At 38.0% G+C, this 15323-nt stretch overlaps 1 protein-coding gene across 8 annotated transcripts in view; it reads left to right on the plus strand.

Moving 5' to 3' along the window:
• Positions 1 to 76: 76 nt before the first annotated feature.
• VPS13D (vacuolar protein sorting 13 homolog D) overlaps positions 77 to 15323 on the plus strand; it is a 109496-nt gene continuing 94249 nt past the window's right edge. For 7 of the 8 annotated variants that reach the window (XR_007507343.1, XM_049811046.1, XM_049811075.1 and 4 more), the window contains exons 1-17: positions 77 to 172; positions 2810 to 2980; positions 3848 to 3925; positions 4164 to 4354; positions 4662 to 4742; positions 6059 to 6175; positions 6400 to 6504; positions 6752 to 6922; positions 7886 to 7986; positions 8599 to 8767; positions 10147 to 10239; positions 10984 to 11194; positions 11774 to 11953; positions 12375 to 12505; positions 13119 to 13191; positions 13705 to 13875; positions 15072 to 15202. Coding sequence is in view for 7 of the 8 variants with exons in the window: in XM_049811046.1 (XP_049667003.1) it covers positions 2884 to 2980; positions 3848 to 3925; positions 4164 to 4354; positions 4662 to 4742; positions 6059 to 6175; positions 6400 to 6504; positions 6752 to 6922; positions 7886 to 7986; positions 8599 to 8767; positions 10147 to 10239; positions 10984 to 11194; positions 11774 to 11953; positions 12375 to 12505; positions 13119 to 13191; positions 13705 to 13875; positions 15072 to 15202 (2100 nt within the window). In the remaining variant the exon portion in view is untranslated. The remainder of the gene's footprint in view (positions 173 to 2809; positions 2981 to 3847; positions 3926 to 4163; positions 4355 to 4661; positions 4743 to 6058; positions 6176 to 6399; positions 6505 to 6751; positions 6923 to 7885; positions 7987 to 8598; positions 8768 to 10146; positions 10240 to 10983; positions 11195 to 11773; positions 11954 to 12374; positions 12506 to 13118; positions 13192 to 13704; positions 13876 to 15071; positions 15203 to 15323) is intronic. The other variant, XM_049811065.1, reaches the window with a different exon arrangement.

Consider the following 15323-nt stretch of genomic DNA (forward strand, 5'->3'; position numbering starts at 1 on the left):
GGCATGGCGCCGCCCCGGCCCGCCTCCGCCTCGAAGAGGCGAGGGAGGCGCACATCGATAGCTCGGCGTTCCCCTACCCAGGCGTCCCTCCGTCGGTTGGCTCGGGATCGATTGGCGTGCGGCCCGCCGACCCCGCGCACCATCGAGGAGGCGGCCGCCACCGGGAGCCCAGGTGGGTACCGGCGGGCTGGGGGCGCGGGGCGGTGCTCGGGCCCCGGTCGTCCTTTCCTCCTGCGTCAGCCTGCGTTCCGAACTCGACCGCGGCTGCACGGCCCGGGCCCGGCCCTGAGGGGCCCCTCCCTGCCTCACGCCCCTCGCGGGGCTCCGCCCCGCCGTCCCGGCCCCCCGGAGGGGGGCGACGGGCAGCCGCGCAGTCCCTTGTCCCTACTCCTCGGGGCCGAGGGCCGCGGAGGGGAGCGCGTCCCCCCCACTCCCCGCGCCGGGGCAATGCGTGGGGGCTCCGCCCTCAGCCTCGCGGCCGGGCCTCGAGGGTGCCCCTCAGCCGCCCGCCCCGCCTGGCGCCCGCCGTGTGCCCCCGGCCTCTCCGTGGCTTCCTCCGGGCTTTCTTGTGGGCGGCTCCCGGCAAGGTGACCTTTCGCTTCGTCTCCGACACGCGTTGCGTGCCAACAGGTCTCCTCGCTTGCCTGTCTCCTCCTCCTCCGCGCGATATGTTTGCTTGCGTGGAGGGAGAGGAGGGAGAGTGTGCTGAAGGCTTCTCCCCGCCCTTTTTTTGTGTAACCGGGCGCTGAGTAACATGCCCCCCCCCGCCCTGCACGGGCGGGCAACATCATCGCAGGTCGCTTCCCTCTTTGCCGCGCAGCTTTCGAGCTGCCCCTGGCACCGCTCTTCAGGGCCTGCCTCGTCCTCCCTGTTGGAAAAATTGCATCTTTTTCCAGAAAAAGCGAGCCAGGTTTGAGCGAGGGCTCGGTTTGAGCTTTGGTTCTCATCCTGATAAGCGCTTGCTCTTCCTTTTTCACTGTGTATGTTAAGGAAATAAAAACATTGCTATGGAAAATAAGTGTCTTAGTGTCTTGCTTTTCTTTGCAGTGGCATGGCAGTGGACTAGAAAGTTACAAATGTGAAAGCTTTAAAACATTTGAAAGATTCCTAAAACAGTTATTTATGTTCCACAAGTTTAGGTTAAGGAGGTGATTTACTTTATTTACAGTTCTTATGATGACTTCAGGCATGGAATTGTTCATGCACCGGAGGTTTTCAGTCACTGGGCTGCTAACCTGTTCCGTGCTTCTGAATGTTTCTTCAAGATCTTTCCTCTGATTTGGTTTCTAACAGCTGTAGATTTCTTTCTTTAATTTACTTATTTTTCTCAGGGTAACATGGCAAGAATTACTGTATTTGCTTTTGTTTGAAGTCTGCCTTTCTTGACAATTTTACTAGAATAAAACCCTATAATATAAGGTGGTGGGAGCCCCATTTGTATGAATGCTTGGTCTTTATTATGTGGAGTACTACTATTGTTTTTGAAAAACGTTGAGAAATTTTACAAAGATAAATACGTTAAATGTGTTTAATGCGAAGATATGTTTTATTTGAATGTAGCTTCCCTGTGTTGTTTGTGTTTGTGTTTCATTCTGCATGACAGCTTAGTTTCAGTGTTCAGCCTTTCGAAGAAGAAGCCTTTCCTTATTTGCTTAATTCTGGTTATTTTATTTAACTGTATTAGTTAAATGTTTTCGCTGGCTTTTTTTTAAAGAAATAAAGGCTTAAATGTGGGTGCCTAAAATCAAGCAAACCTAATTAGGGGAAACCCCTGAATCTTAATATAAAATTTAAAAGGTAACTCTTGAAGTAATTTTTTTCATTGTTTTCTTCTATTGTCAGCTGTAAATAAGTCTGACGTATCTTACTTTTCTGCTCTGTAGAACTCAATCTTATGTACACTGGTTTGGGGAGGTAGGTGGGATTGGGAGACTTTTCTAAACACAGAACTAATGTATTTGCTGCATTCTACCCACAAGATACGACCTGCGTGCTTTTTTTTCCTTACTGTAATAACATGTTCGGTCCTGCCCTTGCAGAAGCTAATAGTGGTTTTGCAATTCACCGGTTAAAAACTTGAACAGGGACTTAAGGGTTTTGATGGTCTGATTACCACAATTACCACATAAGTTGAAACAGAAATGGCTGGAGAAGAGTATTGAAGGGAAGCGCTTACATGTATGACCAGTGTTGCTTCTCTAATGTAGCTTTTGTTCCCTCCTTGATGCAGTAATCTGTGCTATCTCTTTGAAAACCTATTAGAGTAACTGTTGATGAGCTATTTATGGGGCTTGTATCTTATTACTTCCCACACATACACTCTTCCCAAAAAAGGGATTTGGGTAGTGTGAGTTGTTTCACAGATGTTATGTAAGAATTCTGCAGAAATACAGTTGAAGACTCTGGGCTGTCACTTCAGACCAGGCTTCCAAAACCAGAATGCTGGCAGCAGAAGTTGAGGAGGCCAGTGCAGAACGGCTTCAGTCAACATGGAATTTTAGTCTTCCCTTTTCTGGAAGAGGATTGTAGATAGACCTTGCTGATTGTTGCAACAGAGTGTGGTGTTTTGATTAGAAAAAGGATGGAAAGATGAACTTAATTTGCAAATGGGAGTGGTCTGTAATCATCAAAGGTCTATATGAAGCTCTGATTTGAGGCTTAAATGGTATAGCAGAAAGCATTTTTTTGAGGTAGAAATCAAGCTTAGTGTTTTTACTGCTTTTTAGATTGATTACAATGATAGCAGTATGTCAGCTCTGCTGAGAGTGTGTATTTCAGATAATAATTCTCTTCATGTTTTTTCTTTCAGAGCGAGACTGTAATTATGGAACAGAAATCCAGAAAATGACAGAAAAACGTTAGTTGCCCTCTTCTAGGACAGTCATGTTGGAAGGATTGGTAGCCTGGGTCCTCAACACCTATTTGGGCAAATATGTCAATAACCTGAACACAGACCAACTTTCAGTCGCTCTTCTAAAGGGTGAGGCTTTGTGGTATTTTCTGTAGTGTTTTCATACTGTGATTTTAAAAAAAACAAAAGTATTATGCTTTTGTAATAACTGGAAGGTGGAATAGAAACAATATTGTGTTTAATGTTTATACAAACCATTTTAATATAGAGTTTTGTGCTAGCACTTTACGGTGCACAGTAAATTCTCTTGTGTTCCTATCTTTGTTGCAAGTATGCTTAGCATATCTTATCAGCATGTTTAATTTATATAATATTTGAGTGTCATTTTTCTTGATACTGTTGTTCAGTAACTTTTCTGTTGAGGGACTATGGCAGGAAGTATTCTGTAGTATTCACCTCTTAAGTTTTGGTGCTAGTAGTTACTCCCCTGTAATTAAGACTTCTGGTTTATGTCATGTTGTGTTCACGAGTCTTATAGTTTTACAGAGTCCTCAGATCAATGCTTTCTAATTTACCTTTTGCTGCTATTTGCTATTTTTGGAGACAATATTTTATAACACTTCAAAGCTTTTCTGTGTGTGCTTGTTGTAATATTGAGAAAATACTCAAAGTATCTCTTCTGAAAAGACAAAGAGTAGAAGCTTTCTCCTTGGTTACAAGAAAGTTTAGATCTAAAACCTTGCAGAAGATTGCTTCTAGATTACCTCATCAAATAGTTTGAGCACATGTCATGGGAAAATTAACAAGTATGTTAAATAACCACTGTAATTGTAACACAACTTGAAGCGGTAGGTTGGCTGTTCTCATGAAATCCTATTTGATTTTTTTTTTCTTTGAAACATGGTGCTGGTCATTTTAGGCTTATAATGTTCAAGTTAGCATTCTTTAACATAATTTTGTTTAATAGATTTGTCTGTTTTTTTCTGCTTTGTATAGGTGCTGTTGAATTGGAAAACTTGCCACTAAAGAAAGATGCCTTGAAGGAACTGGAATTACCATTTGAAGTAAAGGCAGGTTTGTATTTTGCTTGTGTGTGCAGGACAAATATGTATAAACAGGAAGTATTGCATATTTTAGAAGAACCTTTACCCATGAGTCAGAGGCTTGAAGAAATGAGGTAACCTGGTTTTCAGGTAATCCAGTTCTATTTGAGCATGTTTGTTTCTTACACTGCTTTTTCTTTTATGTTTTCTACGGATGATAAAATATGTTTATGCAGGAATCTGATAGCATCTCTGTTTTGTATATCTAGGTTTTATTGGCAAAATAACACTACAGATACCTTTTTATCGCCCACATGTGGATCCATGGGTGATATCTGTCTCAAAACTACACTTAATTGGTGCACCAGAAAAAAAAGAAGATTTTGATGAGGAAAGGGAGAAGTGTCAAGAAAGAGAACACAAGAAAGCCCTTCTTCTAGCACTTGAAGAAAAATGGAAAGTGAGTCATGCTTGTCTGTCATGGTGAAGAAACCACTATGGTAGCTGGATTGCATTTACATCTCCTAACAAGTAGGAGAACAAATGCATAAGAAACTAAGTTAGAATTTGATTCATACATGCTAACAGTGCAATTTCTGTGCTACCCCACCCCCATCATGCTGTGTCCCTCTCATATATTGGAGACACTTAAATGGGTTTACTTTCTCTTTCTCTCTGTTCACAGTAATTGCAGTGTAACAAGGTACATTGTTTCCTGACCAGTTGTTACAGTGGTGGTTAATGCTTGTCCCTGTTTTCTCTTTTAGAAAGAACGACAACAGAAAGGGGAATCTTACTGGTACTCAGTTACTGCATCTGTAGTCACAAGAATTGTAGAAAACATTGAAGTAAGTGTTGCATTGTAGAGCTTTTCCCTCTTGTTAAGAATTACCTGTGCCCACTGTGCTTCACATTATGTAGTCCTCAGAGAAGAAATAATGTAAATCAAAGCTAGATGTTTGGCAGAGGACAGTCCCTTTTCAGATTGAACCTTCATAACTTCAGTCTTAAACTAGTCCTGATGGGGACTTCTAGAAAGGAAAAACCCTCTATCTTGCTTTTACCAAGGGGAAAACATCATTTTTTTTGGTTTGTAACAGTAGCTGAATAATGTATTTGCATGAAATCTGATGGTTTTTGCTTGCATTTTAATTTTTATTTATAAGCGCAGCGAAATACTGAATTGTTGATGAAGCAGAAGAGCATGATTTGTTTTGATAAAAAGACAATTTGTAAACAAAAAAAGTCAGAGTTTCTGCTGATCTCTGACTTTGATTATTTGACTGCGTGTCATCTCTCAAGTTCTTTATTCTTTTTCTGCTATTACTAAAAATCTACCATGTGTCTCCTAAGGTTCAAAATGACTCAAAAATATGGCTGTTGTGCTCTGTTGCTTTTCCTCTTTGGAAGTCCTAATGTAGTTAATGACATTTTAGCAACATTTACATCATTAATCATTTGTCTTTAGGAACCAGAAGCTTCCTACATATTCATTGCTAAAGTTTGTCTGCTCACCTCCATGAAAGGACTATCTTTCTTTTTCCCTTGTGTGACTGTATTATTTGGTTGCGTTTCAACTCAATAGAGGCAATTCAGAAGCAAGACACCTCAGACAACTTGCTTTTCCTGATATGTTTGAGAAGAATGTATTTTATTTGGTGCAGGAGCTGAAGGCGAGAGTATCTATACTTTCGTCAGTCCTGGACTCTACATTCTCTGAGAAGCCACAGTAACTTGGTGCTCTCAAAGGTTTTACCAATGTAAAATTAGTTTGGGTCACCTTGTATTGTTATTAGTTTGTCATTCTGGCCCGTGCTGATGATTCTAGTGCATAAAACAAATTGGAGTCTTTGGTTGGCAACTGCACATTTGCCTTTAAAATGGAGAATAATAGTAGGATAGCAAAATAAAGTACGCTGTCTTGTGAAAGTGACTAGGTGATTTTGTGGAGAAGGGCAGGGACTAGTGGTATCTGAGAAGAAGATAGAACCAGAGAGTACAAAATCAGAAGTGAGGAATAGGATTTCTATGAGATCTAAAGAACTACCAGAAATTTGTTGGAGAATTGCAGAAATTAAATATTAAATTGCTTCAGTATTAATGAATACTACTGCTGTCCACTCTAACATAGTTGTCTCTAATAATGGTTTTTTTTTCTGTCTAGTTAAAAATTCAGGATGTCCATTTGAGATTTGAAGATGGTGTCACAAATCCTTTGCAACCATTTGCGTTTGGCATATGCATCAAAAATGTATCAATGCAAAATGCGGTATTTGAACCAGTAAGTATAACTTTTTGTACAAGAACTCATGGCAGCTAAGATATAATGCTGTATTTTATGGGTGCTAGTAAATATTTAGTAAAACATATGGCATTTTAATAATCTTCTCATTATTGTAATAAATTGATTCTGGGCATTTCATATTGTTTATTGAGTATGTAGAACTAAAAACTGCATGGCACATGTTGTGTGATCTTGACTTTATTCCACTATTTCTACTTCAGGTAGAGAAGCTGATGCGGAAAAAACAGTTGGATGTTGCCGACTTCAGTATTTATTGGGATACTAACTGCACATTATTGGGTGACCTGCCTCCTGGTCAGCTACAGGTACAAGAGAGAGGTTTTGCATATGAAAGAGATGTTGTTGTTAGTCTCCTTTCTACATTGCAGACCTAATTGACTTAGAAATTATTGGATCTTGGCTTTTAAGAGCAACAGAAGTTTATGGTTAAGAGGTGGTTTTTTTTAATGGACTGGCATGCCAATAAAGTGTATTCTAGTATGGGAAACCAGTGCATCCTAATAAGTATTGTACACTCATTTCTTATAGAATAAGTTTGCTTGTAACCCACAGGAAGCAATGGATAAGAGTATGGAAAGTCGTGATCATAATTACATCATGGAACCTGTATGCACTTCTGCTCTTCTTAAGAGAAATTGTTCTAAGGAGCCTTTAAGATCACGCCAGACTCCGCGGCTTGAGTGTGACATCCAGCTTGAGACTATACCCTTGAAGCTTTCACAGGTAAATACCAATCATCTTCATTTAACTCTCAGTGTCTGAAACAGACTGTTACGAAGCGGGGTAAATGAGGCCATCATGAGCTCTGTGCTATGAACTATGTTAGGCTGTGTTGGGTGTCCAAACTAGTTAGTGTTCAAGATTGCTTTGCTATCTGTATGCTATATTGTGCACTGCTTTATGGTCAGTTTCGAACAAAATGACTGATCAAAGAATATACTACTTTATGTTTTGGTTATCTCAATGTCTACAGATTCAAATTGGTAGTTTGTCATAGAGTGTATTTTTTCCTTCCCACGTGCTGCAACTGTTGTTTGTATGTCAGTGCTTCTGAAGATTCTGCTGGTAAAATGACATCTTGAATTATCTATCTCTAAGAAAACAGTTGCTGATTCAAACAGCGAAATACCTGTAGAGGTCATAAAACTGGTAAAGTTTGTAACAGCTTAAATACCAGTTATTGTAGCATAAAATTAATACTTCATTAAAGATTTAGTTTTAAAGGCAACTGAAAGGGATATACTAAAGAAGTTGTTTAAAACCAAGCATTCCAAATTATTTAATTATTTTGCTGCAAGTGATTATTGCAAAAAAATTACATTCTTGTTTGTTTATTAGAGTAATAGGAGGGATGCTTATGGGGTTTTTTTTAGTCTGTAGAATGTACAATAGCAGCTGATGTTAGGTCGATAATCTGACATGGAAGGAGATTTCATTCTGTGTGTTTGTAAATAATTAAGTCTGTAAATTGAATGTCACACAGTAACTACTAGCTACTGGGAGAAGATCTGTGATACTAGAGAAGCAAATTATGATTAACATTAATCTTAACTCTGAAGCCATATGCAGGCCATTGATGCAGATAAACTAAGCTTGTGGTTGGGTTTTTTGTTTGTTTTTCCTCCCCTTTGCTTTGGAAAGCGCTCCGATATTGCCTAATTGATCTGTGTATTGTTTTACTAAAAGATGCAGTATCAGCAGATCATGGGATTTTTAAAGGAACTGGCTAGAAAGGAACGACAGCTTAAATTCCGGAAGTGGAGACCAAAGGTTACAGTAACAGAGAAGTAAGTAGATCTACATATGTGGTGGTGTTAATACGGTATTAAAAACCATACTAGGGAGACTAGAATGAAGACAAATATAAAAAGGTAGATAATAATCATACATTAGAGTTTCAGTTTTCATGTTTTGTTCCCCTACCTCATAAATCAGTTTTAAATGTTCAGATATAATTCAAACTTAAAATAAAATTATTCTTACCTGAGGCTTTAAATCCTTCTTTCACAGATTCCAAGAACTGAAATTAAGTTAGAGGTTCTACACCCATGCACACACTGTGGTGGTCTGAATTTTTCTTTGTGAAAAAAGCTCCTATTAAGTTTCTTTTATTGATAAATAAGAAAAGATGGTATCAGTTCAGACTAGGGTCTACGTAACTCCGCATTTTGTTGTCTATGCCTGATACATAACAGCTATAATAAATCCCACTAAAGTGGTGGGGCACTGTTCAGCACAATTTGTAGAACTAGCCAGTGTATGCTGTCTCTAATACTGATGTTTTTTCTGACCAGTTGCCCTCTGTTTTTTCACTGAACCTCTTGGACCATTCACCAGTTTGATAGGCATTTCTGTTTTTTTGAAAGTACTGGTAACACAGTAATTTAAAAATGTTTCAGCTGCCGAGAATGGTGGATCTTTGCTTTGAATGCTAATCTTTCGGAGATCAGGGAGCAGAGACAACGTTCTACCTGGGAGTTTGCATTACATCGAGCCCAAGATGCAGTGTCTTACACTGACATGTATTATAGCAAGTTGAAGGGGGAACCACTGTCTACTGCAGACCAGGTATTTAGATTTGAGTTTTCTACAGTGTTGATTAATCATCTTATATTTGATTTGTTTCATCCTCTCAAATTTAAAATCTGTTCCAGTTTAGAAACATCTTTAGTTTTACTGCAGGCTGTTTTCACTGAACAGACTGTCTTTTGACCACAACTGAGTTTTTAATGCTTGAAACCTGGGGTTGTGGGAGGTGTGTGTGCGGCAGGGTCCTTATGTTTTGCTGTGCAAAAAGCTGTCCTTTTTTTTTTTTTTTGAGCTGTAACTGGTTTTCACCAAAAATAGCATTAACTCTCATAGAATGCTCATGTCAGTCTGTGACCTCTTTCTTAACTCGTTACCTCTATAGACTCAGAAAGTATTTAAATATCAGAAGTGTGTCAGGTCACCCATATGGGTGGGTAGGTAAGTGAGAAAAATTGTGGCTAGTTGACAGTGTGTTTGGGGGTGCTTTGTTGTTTTTTTGGTTTTGTTTTTCCACAGTTGATTTTAGGATGAATTTAGAGGGAATAATGAATCTGTGTCCTACTTCAGAAAGAAAAAGTCCTGTGAACTATAATTAGCTGCTTTTTATCTTTAGATTTTTGGGACTTTTTGTTAAATCAGTTCAGAGCACCATGTACCTCATCTGTATTAATTACAGGTGCGATTCTATTGCTACTTTAAGTTGTATGTAATCCTTACTTGTGTCATATAGACATGAACTGTAGGAGTAGGTCAATGTGCTGGAAATTTTATAGTACCTGGTAAAGCAGGAGACTTACTGTCCTATAGCTTGTGTTGTATTCAGCAGAGCTGTGAAATTTAACAAGGGCAATGCCACTGGACTAGAAAAATGTCTTTTGCTTTCTTCCATGATACATTTTTTTAGGCTTGGGTGAGTCATAGGCTTCCACAAATAACGTCTTAATGAGTATGAAGAAGACGATAAGTCTAAGTAACTGAATATGAATACTACATTGTCCTAATTTATGCAGTTCATTTCCTCTACCTGCCAGACAGAAGCTTTTTTTGCTCCTGGCTAAGCTAGGCATTCTGTTAAATCAGGTTATTTTCCATGGCTTAAATTTTGTGCAGCAAACTTTGCTGCTGATGCATGATAGGAGGATATAGTTGAGTAAGGAATTTTTACCATAAAAAGTATTAAAATAATGTATTTTACAATGCATATAAACTTTGTTTGTAATACAGGGGAATGTCAGTGTTATGATTGCCTATGTGACTTCTGGTTATTTTCATGTGCTTAGGCACTTGGATACTATCATCAATGCCATGTTAGTTTTCTCTATGAATCTCTAACTTACTCAGTGCAAAGATGTTTGACATGTTTGTGAACAAGATGCTATACTCTTAGTGCAATTACTTAACCTTTTTTGTCTTTTCAGGCAGAAATGCATCGTATTGAGGATGAGCAAACTTACGAAGAGTTGAAGATACTATATGAGATAGTTCATGATAAATTTCATGACTTAGCTGAGGTGAGGAACATTCTGCATACAGGGTAATATATGGAATCTTTAAGTGAATTATTCTAAGGTATTGTGTTCTGTTCTGCTGGAGACTGTTGGCATGTATTTGCTTAGATTTAGAAGCGTGGCATTAATGCTAAAATTGCAAAACAGTGCTCAGTTCCTGCAGTTTTTACTGTTGTGACACTTGCACAGTGAAATCTTTTGCCTAGTCATATGATGATCTTCCTCAATAGTATCCTTGCCAGAATTCCTAGGGCAAGTATGCTTCATCTTAAAAGCAGAGAGTGGAAATAAGGACCTATAATGAGTATCTTCGCAGAATAAATATATGGCAGAAGTGAGCCTCGTGTAAATGGCTTTCTGAGCACACTTCGTAAAATATGAACTAATCTCTGTAACAGTACAATGTCGTCTCTCTTTCAAATACAGTTGCTAAAATTTAGAGTTGTGTTTTATGCTGTCAATTGACTTCTTATTTGGTTTAGTGTTTCTAGACCAGGATTTAAATAATGCCATACGGCTTCATTCGTATGTGAATATGCAGCAGGTAACTGATGATATGTTTGTATTTCTTTGCTGCTGCTCTCCTAATAGGCTAATTATTGGCTAAAAATATCACTGCTTGTACACTGAAGAGTGCTGAGTAAATACTAGATGGAATTGTATTCTTATTGTGATGGGTTTTGTACACTTGTGATATTCTTTCACTTAACCAGCGGTAATGTGTACATCTTCAATGTTCAAACATAGAGTGTTAAAGAGCCACTGCCCGATTCCCCTGGAGGTTCCCCTACAGCAGAATCTGCACATGCCAGTAGCACTGGAATGCTGCAGTATCTTCAGTCCTGGTTTCCTGGTTGGGGAGGTTGGTATGGATATGCTCAGCAAACATATGAAGGTGAACCTTTTGAAGGGCTGCTGACAGACCCAAAGGAACAGTGGAATCCAGAAGACATACTAGGTACAGAAATACAGGGTTTTCTGTTTCTTTTTAAGGCTGTTAATGCTACCATAGTTAAATACCTGGTAAAGGTGAACATAAACAAGTCTTTGGTTCTCCACTGTTAAAAGATTACCTGCGTCCGCTGATGTACCTAGGCAGCAGAGCCTGTCTAAAGCTTAATAACCTGTTAAAAAATCTCAATACCTGGTATACCTGCTCATTTCTAAAGCAATATATGGAATAGAGTTGCTTGCTCTATTATACATATTTATGGCAAAGAGCTTTGGGACTTCTGTTCAAGTGGGTGGTGGTCATGTGGCATGCTGTGGCTGGGTATAACATTGACGGTACTGAGTTGTTGGGGTCTTTGTAAATTTTGGGTTGCATTACCTTAATTGAGATAGAAGAGTTCTACGGAATATTCAGTGTTGTTAAGGAAGAAGGTATCTCTGCTTTATTTTCTGTTTCTATTTTTCTTCCCTAGAGCTGGGGAAATCTTTATTTTTAAATTCAGAGAAGCTTTTTTGTTCTTCAGTAGCCTTCCAGAAACTTGACTTATTTAATGGATTGGTTTGTGGTTTTGGTTTTTTTAATTAGGTGCAGATGAATTTTTTGATCCTGCTGCAGATGCTTCTAGCATGAATACCTTTACAAAGAGAGATCATGTTTTTGCTAAGTTAAATCTACAGTTGCAGGGTGGCTCTTTCACTCTGTTGCATAAGGAGAAGAAGGTGGTGCATGCTGAGGAGACTGCTTTTATGCAGCTGGAGTTTTCAGGTATTATGTTAATTTCTGTTCTTTCCCCAAAAAGATCAGAGCTTTGTCCACCTTCAGACCTTTGATTTTTGTTTTTAATTCTTTAAATTACTATACCGAAACAAAGTTCAAAATGAAAATATGAAAACAGCTTGCAGAAATTGATATATCAAGTGAAAATAAGTTTATCTTTTCAGATGTTGTGAGTGATTTCAACACAAATCTAATTTTAGGCGTTGTTACGTGTGAAAGGAGGACAACTGTAGAAATACATGCTTCACAATCATTGTAATGTATTCCAAATTTCTGTGTTTAATTTTTTTATTAGAAATAAATAAGCATTTCCAAAAGACTTGTTTGGATGGTACTTGTTATCTATAAAATTTAGATAAAACCTGTGCTGTGTACTAAAAGAAAAGTATTTTATGTACTTATATTCCAGGTGTAAAGATCCTAGCAGAATCCCTTCCTCGCAGAAATTCTTCCCTTCTCAAAGTACAGCTTGGTGGTCTTTTTCTGAGGGATTTGGCAACAGAAGGGACCATATTTCCTGTTCTTGTTTTCCCGAATCCTGTAAGTGAAAAAACACTTTTTAAGTAACTATGTACAATGCATAGTGCGTATGAAAATAGTTGTGTTCCAAAAGTCAACACATGTTTTTCTTGGTTTGTGTCTTATCCCAGAAAGAGAACACAAAAGTCTTGAAGAAAAATTTCCCCTTGTTGAACTTACTTTTCCTGTGCCTTTCCAAATATCACTCGTAGAACTCTTCATTGTTTGCTCTGTATGCTTATAACTTCAACATTACAGTTATATGTGTTGGGAATAAGATAATTTGTTGAATAAGATTTGATTTTTTGGAACAATCGGCATTGCTGCTTAATCAGTGATTGTTCTTTTTCATAAAGGTTTTTGGTCCAAGTAAGGTTTTATTTCACCTGTGTACTGTTCTGCATTTCAGACTTCAGTCTGTCCGCTACATGAGTAGATAGTGTTAGCTTCTTAGTCATACTTCCTTCTCTTGTTTGACTACATCAAGAAAAAAGTGCATATAATAAGCTTAGACTATACATGTAATTCACATATAAAGTGGTGATAAGACTAATACAGAAAAGACTTCTATGCTTGTATCAGGTGGCTTGGTTGGTTTTATCTAAACAATCTTTTTCTTTTAAATTCTTATCAGCAAAAAGAGGTTGGCTGCGTGTCTTCCTTTGGGCTCCAGAGTTTGTCCTCAGAAATGACTAATCAGAACACTGGTAAAGATTTCATTTTATGTTTGATGATAACAAGCATACGAGAATTCCTACAAACCAGAAACTTCAAAACTGGGTGCCTAGAGTTTGAATTCATGCAAATGCTTTTTGCAAATAGTAATGATAAAATCATAGAAGCTTTGTTCAGACATAAGGGTGCATGCAAGTTGACTTAAAAGAAAGCGAGTAAGAAAAAAAAAGTATTTCAAGACAATGGGAGTTGGACTTGCTCTTTGTCTTGGTTTAAAAAAAGAAAAAAATCAGTAGGAGTTCAACATTAGGACTCCAGTTCTGAAAATGTTTTTGTATGTACAAACATGTTGTATTCTGTCAATTGTAGAAGTTGATCATATTACTTGCTTTTCTGTTACTGAAGAATTTTCAGACAGGTACTACTTTCCTAGTACTACCAATTAAAAGTAGTTATTAAATTCTTCGGGGTTTGTTTTTTGCTTTTGTCCATTTGTTTGTTTTGGTTTTTTTACAATTGCTTTTTGTAACTTACTTTTCATTTAGTTGCAGATCCTGATGCCCCAGTGTTTGAGATGCTTTACGAAAGAAATCCAATCCACAGCAATTTTGAGAGGCGCCTGGAAGTCAGTACCAGACCTCTAAATATTATTTACAATCCACAAGCCATTAAGAAAGTAGCTGACTTCTTCTACAAGGGAAGGGTTCATACCTCAGGTTAACCTTTAATGTTTTTTTTTTGGTGGGGTTGGGGGTTTTTTTGGTGGTATTACATCTTTTCTTATCTTTGATTTTTATTTTCGTTCTTAGAAATATGAAGCACTAATCAAAGAATCTCTGCTCTAAATTCAAATTAAGCAATACTCTTGAGTCTCCTCTGGAATTTGTTTGTTTGTTTCTTTGTTTAATTGAATCAGGGATTTCATTTGGACATACTCCTGAAAATTCTACTTTAAAATTGCAAATTGCTGCTATACCACATGGTAGATGTTCATGCTGCCTACATTAAAATCCATAAATAAGGATGCCTGTTTCTGTAATCTGTCCTGGAAACTGATGGATAACAACAGTTTTTTTGAGAGGGCAGTTAAAAGCAGAATATTTTCTAGAGTAACAATAGAGGAGAAATTGTGTTTTAATTCCTGCAGTATCTCTTCTGTTGGTTAAATTAAGTCGGACCTTTGTTACAGCTGCTTGAAGTACCTTGGTTTTTATATGTTGAACATACTGGTTCCCTAAGCTTCTAAGGGCAGAAAGATTTAGGTATCTAGTACCTGAGCCTGTAACATTATAAAGTGACTACCTTTGCAGTTTTAGTTATTAAAAATTCAGTATCTGAGGAGATGAGAGGTGAGAATAATGAACATCAAAATGTTCTTAAAGTACCAATTCTTTTTCTGTTGATTTTGGCAAATACCAAAAGATTTAAGCTACCTAGCATAAAGGTGTGGATGATACTTACCTTTTCTCACAAGGTGAGACTACTCCATAAATGTTAGAGGTAAAGTTTAAAACAAACCAACCAACCAACCAAAAAAAGACTGCCTACACATTCTGCAAACTTCTTAACGTTTAGTTAGAATTTCTTCTGTTGCCATACTTACCACCTTTTCTGTCTCCCTCAAATTTAGTAACTCAGGTTGAACGTCTGTCAAATAAAAGTCAGAAAAAGGTTTGGGAAGTGGTTTTTTTGGTGGGATTATTTGTTTTGTGCTTAGATGCTTCCTTTTTTCTGTGAAGCAGCCTGGTGTGTAGGTACAGCCAATGGCTTTAAATTGCTGTGTTTTCCTGTCCTATATTTTACAGCCAAAATTTAAAATTGATGTTCTCTTTTTTTTTTTTTTTTTTTTTTCCCCTGCTTCAATAATAGATAAACAAAATTATACCTAGTCAGTTTTGTATCTCTTGTGCAGGTTTTGGATATCAATCTGAGTTAGAGGCAAGAGTGGCTGAAGCTGCCAGAAGACAATACAACAAGCTGAAAATGCAGACAAAAGCTGAAATCAGGCAAACTATTGATCGTTTACTAGTGGGAGACTTCATTGTAAGTTTTTTCCCCCAAAATGTTTATGTAGGCTTTTTTTCCATGTGTTTTAGGACTTGAAGCTCTAAAGAGTGGAGGGTTTTTGTTGTTCATTTGTGTGGTATTCTTATTAAGAAAGTGG

The sequence above is a fragment of the Accipiter gentilis genome, chromosome 1 (genome assembly GCF_929443795.1).
Source record: "Accipiter gentilis chromosome 1, bAccGen1.1, whole genome shotgun sequence".
NCBI classification, from domain to species: Eukaryota; Metazoa; Chordata; class Aves; order Accipitriformes; family Accipitridae; genus Astur; species Astur gentilis.